Raw genomic sequence first — 11,864 nt, 5'->3', positions numbered from 1 at the left:
AATGCCATCATCATTGGGTTCAATTTCCCAGCATATAACGGCTTGACATGTCTCTTTTTAAGGGTGCTTTTGCACGACTAATCCGAGACCTCTCCTAGTAAGAATATTCTTTCTTCGTAATGCATGGGGATTTCTTTGATACTACAGCTTTAAATAGAGGAGAAGTTATTATGCAGGGGTGTGAATTTTGGCCTTCTTTCGCATCTTCCTCTGAATATTTTCATTGTTAAATTTGGGCATTCTCATAATCATTAATTCCCCACAAATGATGGGCCTGTGGAGTTAGTCTCAATTTCCTTCTTCATACTCTCCAGATCTATAAAATAGGTTTCCTGGTCCATCCCAATTTTTTAGAGGAGGCACAAAAAATATTACGAGCTCCTCATCATTATGCACATCTTAGGGAATGATTTCTTTGAAATGTTGTGGGGATCACTCGTAACTTCACATTCATTATAAAAAATCGACAGATTATCTATTCTTTTTTATTCATGTAGATAGACTCATATTCGTAGTCATGATCTAAATATTTTGCCTTCTTTTTCTCCCTAGCTATTGATGGTCATATTTCTTGGGATTTAACAAGGATGGCCTCATCCTCGGCTATGTCACTCCCTAGGTTAGGCACGTATTTTCTTGATCTAGGTGTGATCACCGCTTTAGGAAGAGTCAGCATTTTCTTCTTTCTCCCCGTTTGCTTCTTCTCATCATCTTATTTAGGCTGCTTTGTAGCCTTTGAATTTGTTTTCTTTTTTCTCCCCGCTTTGTAGCCTTTGGTTCTTTTGGAAAGAAGTTTTTAGCGTCTTCATATATTTTCACCTTATGAACTATATAGGGTTGAATATCATTGGAGATTCTAATCTCCTCTCCATCCCTAATATACTTCATATATTGATGTAGTGTTGATGGGGCAATGTCATAATCGTGCAACCACGGGTGACACTGAAGCGCTTTAAATGAGGGGTTTTCATCAATCTCATGGAATTAATAACCTCAGAATGATAATAAGCCAATCATTACTTTTACCGATCAGCATGAATGACCCTATCTATGAAACATCAACTTGTCTTGCCTGAGGTGTTGGACATTGAAACAAAGTGATCTCAATGCTTTCAAGATTAGAAGATTGATAGAGAACTTGGGATCAATAAGAATTTAGTTGATTATCATTCTTCCACCCTCTACAGTAACATACAAATAGCAATTATGGTATGTCATTCCGAGCATCATGTCATCCTCGACAGAAGTAATGATTGGCTTATTTCGAGCTTGCATGACCTCTATCAAATTACGTTCAACAAAATATGCCTCATATTTTTTGGGGTCCTTGAGAGCCTGAATCAATGTTTCCCAAAGTTCTTTAGACATCACTAGATCATTATATATGCTATGCTGTGCTGTAAATTTTCATGGTAGTGTCTTACCACTTCTCAACTGCACTTGGGTGAACTCCTCTGGCATAGACTCATTTGATGGTGCATTTCCTTAAGAGTTGAACATTATCTCATTTGGAGATTCATCCATTGATTCAGAGTTACTGCCTAAGTTCACCATCTCTATCTATAAAGTGATATCAAGATCTGATCCATCTTCTTTTAGAAAATACAGATCCTCATGCACATTGTAATCCATTGACGGCACCATCCTACAGGATTCAAAAGAAAATTCTTTTTCCTTTTTGGTAGAAGACACTGGTGTCATCTAAATGACCCAACAAGTTTCTATCAGAAGTGGATTGTCGTTGGCCTCTTTTGGCTCCACAACTTTGGGCTCTGCCATAAAATTAACAAGCCTAATGGGGCATCTCATAGTTTGGTAGTATTCATCCAAACTGTCGATAACCCTTTGGGTTGCTATCTTTTTCTCATTGTGCTTGTTCAGTTTGGTTTTCTTGTTTGAGAATTTCACCCTACCAGACTTTGAGATGCCAGCTTGGTTGAAGAGTTGTTTAAAACTAGATGTTTTCTTTGTAGGTAGTGCCTTGGGATCTATCACCAGCTCAGTGGGAGACTTCCATTTCATACCCGAAACACCTTCAAGCTTCCTCAATATTTTTACAGTTTTCTTAGAATCCGTAGTCTCCCATTATTCTTCTTGAATCAGTTTCTTTTGCTTTCTTTTTTCCTTAATTGGGGGTATGGAAGAAGTCATAACTACCAAAGTTGATTCCTTTCTAGGGTTAGTCAACATATTATCTAATAATGTGAGCTCTCCCTTTCGGTCCTTCCTTTCGAGCTAATCCTTTATGATGTAGAAATCTTCAATGGGATGGCCGAGCACTTGATGATATGGGAAATAATTTGGGTTGCCAATTTCTTTCGACTATTCCGACCTTCTGCACCATGGAAATTTTAGACTTGCTTTTAGTGCCAGTAGAAATAATATGGCCACACTCTCCTCTTTAAATAAATATTCTTTATTCATCTTGTCTTTGAGAGATGATACCGTTCTATCACAAGTTCCTATTACTTTCCTCGGCCATTCCTCTCTGCCTTGAAAAGTTCATGGCCTATCATTTCTCCCAAGTATCAACTTTGATTGAGGGTTAGGGTTGTAGACTTATTTTGGCTTTTCTTCATATTTTATTAGTTGTTTGTCTTTGTCTATATTTTAAACTACTTACTTCCCCTTTTTTTGGCCAATGAGAGGATGCAGAATAGGTTTCACCCTTCTTGGCATCTGAGGCTCTAGCCTTCTTGAGCTTATCAGAGCGATCTTCTAATCTCAACAAGTTAAGCTTCTTAAACTTGGGCACTCTATCCAGAATATCCTGAAATGTAGTAAATGTTGCCATGAAAAAGAATGGTTGCATCTTAATATCTATGTTTCCCATTAATAATTAAATGGCATGTTCTTCCTCAAGATGCTGCTCACATTTCATGCTTAGATTGTGCCAGTGGGTAATATATTTCAACATTGACTCATCTCTCTTCTATTTGTCTAAATCAAGGTCAGTGATCGTGATCTTCTCGATTGCACTGGAAAATCTCTTCACAAATATTGCTTCCAACTCTATGAATGTTTTTATAGAGTTGTTTGATAATTTAGTATACCATTCGAAAGCAATCGCTGTCCAACTAGTATTGAATTTTTAGAAGAGTAGGACATCATTTCTCCCTTTGTTCTTGCAGGTGGCCTTGAATTATGCCAAGTGCTATCTAGGATTTTTATTAATGTTGAAGGTATTAAACATTAGCATGGAGTACTCTTTTGGACACTGGGTAATATTTAGTAGGGTACGGGCTACCCTTGTCCACTAATTTCTCTACTTGGTCAATAACTATGATACCCTTGATCTTCTCAGTAACGATTTCTTCCAATTGTGTAGCAGTCATAGGTTCGAAGGTACTTATAATATTTTTTGGGGTATGCTGGACGATGATGTTTTAGACCTCACAACCACCTTTAAGAGCTCCCCGTACTCTTGATACTTGTGGCATTTGGAAGTTCGGAGGGTCAGCAAAAGGATTGGGCATGGGATTGATAACAACATTTCTCTACATCATTATCGCCATTTGAGCCATTATCTCAATCATTTTCTCATTTAAGTAATATATCTCTTTATCCTTGGCTCTCATTTATCATCTCATTTATCACCGCATATTGGTGAGTATGATATTTTTGACATCGAGAGGATTCTCCTATCTTCCTCTACTTCATCTTCTCCTTTGGAATGACCACCTCTGCCAGTGGTGAACCTTGCTTTATTATAACATCGATAAACTTGTCTTGACAGTGGTTGCCAATTGCCATCATCCTCACCGTCATCATAGCTGGCCTCATTGTTGATATTTATATATATTATCTTGTAGATGGCCTCCATATTAATGGAACTATTTATTTCTTCCATTTCTTCTTCTTATTCTATATTTTCTTCCACTTCCTCGAGTACTCAGATCTCCGAGCGGCAGTGCCACTGGATCTCCGGTTCTTGATTCACTAAGAAGATTTCTTTAAACCTGTGGGAAGGGGTCGTAGTTTGTTTCTTCCTTTAGAGTGGTCGATGAGTGATGGGTTCCCCTAGAGGATTCTCCAAGGTGTTGACCGTCAGGAAGATACATCTAACGTGTAGCAGGTTCAATGGTGGGTTGTTGTGCTAGTAGATGCACATTATGTGTAAGAGCTTCTTCAGGATGGGGTCTCCTTGCCGACCTTTAAGTATTCATGCCATTCATAAGAATAGTGACAGTTCTTGTAGTAATTACAGAGAAGTCAAGACTACCAAGTTGGCTTGTAACTCTAGCATTTTTGGTCTTAGTGATAATACTTACTAGTTGGATCCTCGCTCCTCATTTCAGTTGGACAGTTTTTAGGATTTTTTATAAATCCATTTGCATAAATGAAAGGTAAGGATTAGTAATCAGCATCTGATACATAACCCCATACTTTCAAAATGTAGAGACTTCAATAAAAGAAAAAATTAAAGCAAATAATCATTAGCAAGTAATCAAAATAAATTCAAAACCTTATTAAATACGTTATCTCAATAAATTTGTTGAATAATTATTTTAGAATATTTGAAATTTTAATTCATTAAATGATCATTTGGAAAATCTTAAAATTATAGGCCATGCAGATTTAACTGTTATGATAGTATTGAGATGACTTTTCAAAGATGGAAAGAGGAACCAACCCTGAGTGGAGTCACCAAAAATATGTGGTCTAAAAAAATTTAGCCCTGACCTCCCGCGTTGCTTTTTGGGGGAGTTTTAATGGATTACATTCCATTGTAAATTTTGGGAAGATAGATTAGCATTATAAATAAAACACTACCTAGAGATTTTTCCCTCACTTGGCAAGGACTTTATGATATTAGTTTTCTTTTCATATAGGCGTAAGCCCATATTATTAATTATCACTAAGGATAATAAGAGATAACTTTTGATTAAGGCTAGTCATTAATCATATATATAGAGAGTAAGTATTATCTAGCATTATGTAGTAATGTGGGTTTAGGTGTTTGAAAATTGAATATTTAAAATTGGAATTTCATCCTCTTATACATATACCGGATGATGGGGGAATGGATGATGGAGCCGATCAAAAACCCATGGTTCCATCATCTCGAGCTATCGTGGTTCCTGATCTACTTAGTCAAAGGAGGTAGTCGACCTAGCCTGATAGAAGGTTCCTTGTAAGCAGCCATAGGTTGCTTCGTCCAAGGGTACCATGTAGACTTAGGGTGGGTGATTACCTAAGTGGATAAATTTGAATCCACCTTAACTAATAGTGGTCTTTGTGCCTTATGAATTATATCTTATTGATTTATATCTCATGGATTTGATGACATTAGGGAGTATATAGGCTCTACCCATAACCATAATTTGATGGTGTCATTTGGTGGCAAACCACCAGATTCAGAGGGCTCCAGTCATAAATATTTATCTTGTGGTGCCATTTGGCAGCAAAATTATTGTTTAGAGGACACGTGCCATGTTCGCACTATCAGGAGATGATTTGAGAATGAATCATTGTGATATTTTTGACCAAACATTATCACTTTTTGAGCTGAAATATTTTTTAATTTGTCAACCTCGGTAAACTATTATGGAGGGTAGATGTGTTTTGCTTTAAGTGATTTGATGTATTATTTCAATTTTAAATATTCTAGACTTAGATGATTTTTTAAAATTTGGATTTTTAGGTATTTGGGATGTTATTTTAAGATATAAAAATTAACCACTTTGGTTGAGATCTGTATTCAACACGGCCATCATTGGCGTATTTGTGGTCATTTCTATTTCTGAATTAAGCCTTGTCGACTATGTCAAGCTTTTGAAACAGGATCAGGGGTTTCATAGGCTTTATATTTTTATTGATGAATTTCATTTATCTTTGACCTTGAATGACTTATATAAACGTATAAAATAAATATTTCGATCGATGTCTTGATTATATATCTACTTGCTAATTTGAGCTATGTACACTCTTATCTATCCATATAGAAGGATTGGGCTCAAATTATAATTTATTTATTGATCAATACAATATCCCTAGACTTCACATGTGTACTCATCGGGGCCCATATGGGTGTATTATACATCCTTTTCTGTGTACATATGTGCATACATATTACAGTGCATGTGTAGGGATATTTTATAATATTTGACAAGTCTTCTACGATAGCTAGTATATGTTGTCGTTCTCTTGCATTTTGTTTATGGACAACATATTGGGTGTATAATAGGTCTTCTATAATAACTTGTAGGAGCTTGTGTTTGTTGCAATCCTTCTATATTTGCTAGTAGATGACATATTGAGTGCACGATAGGTTGTCTATAGCGGCCTATAGGCTCTCACATTCACTATAATCACTTGGCATTTTAATAGTAGATGATATTTTGAGCATGTAGCGAATTTCCTATAAGATCCCATGCACATTTACATTTTTTATATATCATTTGACCTTGGCTTGTAGAAGATTAGTATATTTATTTACCATTGAACAAATGGTTGGTCGCATGAGTGTTGTAACACCTATAATTTACCATTGACTGACACTTATAGTTATGTCATTATGCGTATAACAAATCTTTCATTGTTATTAATGGTTATTTCTATTTGGTACAATCACATTGCATTCTTGCTTGTGGATAGTGTGCCACATTCGTATGAAGGAATTATCATAACCATTGCATGTAGGCCATAGGTGTTCATAGGGAACTATTATTTTCTTCCAAGGGTGGATGATATCCATTATTAACCCTCTCATACAAAGTAGTCAGTGGGCTTTAAAATCTCTTATACATTGACTCTTTGTGTTTGTAAAGAATTGTGGAATTACTAAATGTCTTTGCATGCAATCTAGTGTTGGTCGCAAGAAGGTTGTAGCACCCACCATTTAACCTCCAATGTCATTGTTTGCGAGCTTGTCACTACACCACTCATAGATGAATCATTACATGCATTTTGGAGTGACCACTTGCAAGATTCCTATATGCATCATCTTCAATGCTTGTAGCACATTGAAATCTCTGATCATTTACATCCACTTTAAATTGATCAAGAATACCTTTCAATTTTTATTACTTGCCAATTTCCACTAATTATAAAGGTGTCATTGTATTCATCATATGTTGCATCATATACGTTTGTACAAGGTATAATCATTTGTAGAGATATTACTATGCCTGTTTGCAATTAGGCGACATTGATGACATGAAAACTTTATCCCATTTCAAACTTCTTGAAGCAAGTCATAATATTTGTTGTATGTTATTCACCAGTGTACTAATGTCAACTACCAGGTGAATTGCATTCATTGCATGCTCTCTCTACATACATTATTTAGAAAATTTTTGTGTTCATCAGCATATCTCTTATTAACAATTCTAATATCCTGCTTATAAACACATGGTTGTTTACATTACACTCATCTTTTCTTGCATATAGGCTGGTAGGTAAGGACATCGAGTTGTGTTTGTTTATTAATGAGTTGTATTATTTATTAAAGATTCCACAACATTACTTGCAAGTATGTCATTGCATCTTCCATAATATTCATTAATTTTTATTTCCGTATGGATCATGTCTTATATCAAAGGTCCTTTGTCACCTTTGAAGAGAGCTCGTATCTCATATGGTAGATTCACCTGCTGATATTTGTATGATGATCCCTTAATTTTTTATTGAAATTCCTCACTATTGATTATAGACACATCATTCTATATTTCATTTAATATTTGCCTGTGGATGCATCACATTTGTTGCTATCATTTTAACTTGATTATAAGCAAGTCATGTCGAAGTCCACAAGTTCTTTATGAATGCTCTCTAAAGGGTTATCATCACGTTTCATTATTATGATGATTATTTGCTATTTGATTTCATTTTTATTTTAGATGTCTAAATGAAGTTCAGTTTCTAGCCTTCCATATTGTCTAAGTCCTCCATAGTTCATTCATTTAACTTTGAATATTTAAGTCCAAGTTTACATGTCCCTTGATCACCAAAAATTTTGACAGCCTTCCCACTACGCTAAGAAAAGCATGTATTGTAGATTTCCTCGTACACTGTGGGCGTAATCTTTATCCTTCACAACAGTAATAAAAGAGTCTATAGGTCTTTTATAAAACCCATTTGAAAACATAATTGTTTTCTCGTGTACGGGTACTTGTAAGTATCCCCGCCTCACCGTAAGTGTAACACCAAATTTCCATCCCACCATGCAAAGAAAATCATGTATATGTAGTTTTCGTGTGTGTCACAAAGGTCAAAAATGTGGTTTTTGATAATTACCCACTTCATCTCAGGCATCACGACGAACTTCCACCCACTACACTAAGAAAAGAATGTATATGTGGTTGTTTTATCATGCTGCAAGTATCAAAATCGGGCTCTTGAAGTTTTAGGGATCGAAGGGTTACACCTTTGCATTCCGGCGACGACGATGGTTATGAAGGGAAATGCTAAAAAATGCACAAATACTCTTTTTATTATTTTTTTCCTTTTTTGGAAACTTTGTTTTTAAAATTTTCTTTCTTTTTCTCTTTTTTTTTTGACATATGCACCGATACGTATGTTCACAAAATAAATTAATATATATATTGACAATAATAGTAACCTTTATCACTACTACTATTATTATCATAAATAATAATATTAATAATGATACTCATGCTCTTATTATTATTATAATTACTCCCAATAATTACAAAGCTAATTGCAAGCAATAATAGATGAATGGGGATTGCAAAATGACTTTTTCCCTTAACCCACTACTTGGGTTGAATTAGATTGAATGGCCTTGATGTTTAGAATGGGCCTTAAGCAGAGAAGGCTATTGAACTGCAAAGAAAAAAAAGGAAAGCTATAAGTGGGATTTTTGGAAAGATGTGTATAGTTTTGGGCTTTTGTTGGAAGTGGGCCTTGAGTGGAACTTAAGGGAATGTAAAAGTAATATTGCTTTAAAAACTAATGGGTTATTTGGGTTGAGTTTAGTGGAGCAATTAACAGTCTACAATTGGGTCTTTTTAGGCAAAATAGAGATAGGCAGAGGAAAGATCAGGCGGAATAGGAGTCATCTTGGGCTTGTGTGACGTTTGGTTAAAAGTTGGAATGAGGAAATCCAGGTGGAGGTTAGACGTCAGATTAGAGGCAATTTGGCTAAGTTAGTGTTGCAAATCTTGACCCAAGGTCTTTATTTTTTATGATAACAAACATTATTATTTATTTACTACTGCTTTTCTTGTATATTTATTTTTTTTCCCTTGCTGACTAACCTTTCAAGTCCATAAGTTCACTTTCAATGAAAATCAACTCAAGATAGGGTAGTCTAGGATTAAGGCAGTCTATATTTTCACTTTAATGTACTTTTTACCTTTCTTGAGTTAAATCCTGAGTATGGTGGACCCTAAGCTAAGTAATCATGCACACACACTCAGGGGGAGAAATTTGGTGTGTTACAGATTTTTTTTTTTCTATTTTTGACTATATTATATAGAATGATAATAAAACATCTTGGATGACCTATTTAAAAAAAGAAACCTAGGTTATGGCATCTTGTTAATTACATTTGTTTAAACTAATCATACTTGATGATCCATATCATATAGGATGATCAATTAGAAAGATTAAATTAGTGACAAATCATAATTTACATAATGTTTTAAGTTTTAAATTTGTTTTAATCATACAGGACGATGTTCATCATCCTGGACAATTTTTGATAATTATACCTAAATTGATTCGATGATTAGGAGAGTAACTATGGTTAAATTGTTTAATCGATTCAAACATGGTGATCCATCTGGATCATATTGGATGATTTAGATTAAAAATGATAACTTTACTCTTAATCATCCATGAGTGTCATCCTCGATTTCCCAAGATGTTTTTGGGATGATATGGAAATCACCAACCATCGCCCAATGTCATACTGGATGATTAATATGGTATATTTAACTAATTTTCCTAGATGATTACAAGATCGTAATGGACAATCTGTATAAATATTTGTACTGATCATATAGAGCAAAGACAGTCATCCTGGCTGATAGGGCTATTTGTACTAATTATATAAGATGATCTATCGAGATTCCTGGATGATTAGTTGCATAGAATTAAAAATTAGGGTTTCTTTTGGAGGCTCTCTATTTAAGTAGTGGCATTAACCTTTGGGTTAATCTTTTGTTGTGGTGTTTATCCAAGGGGCAGCTTAGAGAAGGAAGAGAGAGAGAGAGAGAGAGCTTGAGAGAGATCCTTATGAGGGGGAGTTTGTGAGAGAATCACAAAGATTACTTCGTGCAAGGTGTTCATTGTCTTTTTTGAGTTGCTCCAATTATTGCTTGGTAGCTCCATGGTGATCATCTTCAACATTAGACCAATGTTCTCTGCCTATTCCAGGAGGGAGTAAAAGGAATTCCAAGATCTATTCCTATTCCAAGAGGGAGTAAAAGGATTCAAGGTTCTCTGCTTCATCATATCGGTAGAAAGATTTTGTAAGGGCTTCTCCGCCTTGCTGTGGGAGCAAAAGATGAGTCACTTCAGTTTAGTGCAATACTTGGAGAGGGAGTCTCTAAGAAGTGGATGTAGGTCAGATTTTATAGAACTACTATAAAACTCGGTGTGTTCTTTCTTATTATTTTCATTACATTTTATTTTTGCACTTTTTCTGTGATTTGTTATGAGATATAAATATCTAATCATATTGCGATTATGAAAACTATTTTTCTTCTTCATCAAGAGTTATTGTGTTGTTTTAAAATATTTAAAAAGATAAAAAAAATTCTTTTTGTTCATGAATTTTAAAACTACCAATTACCCCCCCCCCCCCTGGTTAGCCTATGGTAAGCTTTTTAGGGTTTAACACCCCTTAGGAATTTTTCAGTAGTATCAGAGCGGGATTCATGAAATCAAGTTTTTAAAAAATTTTGAATTTTGATTCAAGGCTAACTTTGGAAAAAGAAACACCACGGGAGGATAATCAATCAATAATAGACCACCTCTTTTTGGGTAGAGAATGTAAACTAGGAGATGCCACACCTACTCTGCTCACTCTTCAGCCGCCAACATTTTCCTTCGCAGGGCTCCTGTCCTGTACTACTATTTAGGGTAGTGATACCATTTAATTTTTTGGAAAACTTGCATCTTCACTTTTTTGCAATAAATTGATTATCGTATGTGGATGCTTGTTAAAAAGGTTGTTCTGCACCTTTTAAATTGGTAAATGGTGTTAAAATTAAAACTCATTTTGCTAGTTAGACTACTGATGATAGAGATCTAGCACAACTAAATGCTTAGTGCTTGAACTATTTTTTCTGTGCCTTAAAATTGGAAGACTATATACGTATTTCAACTTATTCCATTGGAAAAGAAATTTGGGATAGATTATGCATAACATATGACGACAAAAACAAAGTTAAATAATCTAGAAAGATTATTCTTTTGCATGACTACAAACTTTTTCACATGAAACCTACCGAATATATTTTTGATATGTATACTAGGTTTATATAAAATATTACATCCCTATATGCCTTAGGAAGAGAACTAACAAACTATAAAAAATTTAACAAGATTTTGAGATGTTTACCTTCTTCCTTTGATGTAAAAATTACTATTATTATTGAATCTAAAGACATGAATGTTTATTCAATCGATAACTTACTTGGATCACTAAGTTCGTAGGAGCAAGGAGTAAACTAAGGGCAGCTTGATGCAGACGAGAAGAAAACGGAGAAAAATTTAGCATTAAAGGATAATGTTTCTGGCACTGATTCCTCTGGTTCTAAAAGTGATGACATTGCTTTAATTACTAGGAAATTCAAGACCTTCTTAAGAAAAATGAAAAAAAGCATAATCAGAAATAGAACAAAGGTAAGAACCATAAGAATTCTAAAGTTTCTTTTGACGTTATTTATTTT

At 34.7% G+C, this 11,864-nt stretch overlaps 1 protein-coding gene across 1 annotated transcript in view; it reads right to left on the bottom strand.

Moving 5' to 3' along the window:
• Nucleotides 1–11,864, bottom strand: part of LOC110101452 (KH domain-containing protein HEN4-like) — a gene marked incomplete at its 3' end in the record, with an annotated part of 57,281 nt that overhangs the window by 20,455 nt on the left and 24,962 nt on the right. The window contains exon 2 of the mRNA XM_020829360.1: nucleotides 2,624–2,770. Within this exon, the coding sequence (XP_020685019.1) occupies nucleotides 2,624–2,770 (147 nt within the window). The remainder of the gene's footprint in view (nucleotides 1–2,623; nucleotides 2,771–11,864) is intronic.

This window comes from Dendrobium catenatum, unplaced genomic scaffold (assembly GCF_001605985.2).
Source record: "Dendrobium catenatum unplaced genomic scaffold, ASM160598v2 original_scaffold_224333, whole genome shotgun sequence".
NCBI classification, from domain to species: Eukaryota; Viridiplantae; Streptophyta; class Magnoliopsida; order Asparagales; family Orchidaceae; genus Dendrobium; species Dendrobium catenatum.
Note: the sequence above shows the minus strand (reverse complement) of the source record. Positions and strands in the feature narration are given on the sequence as shown.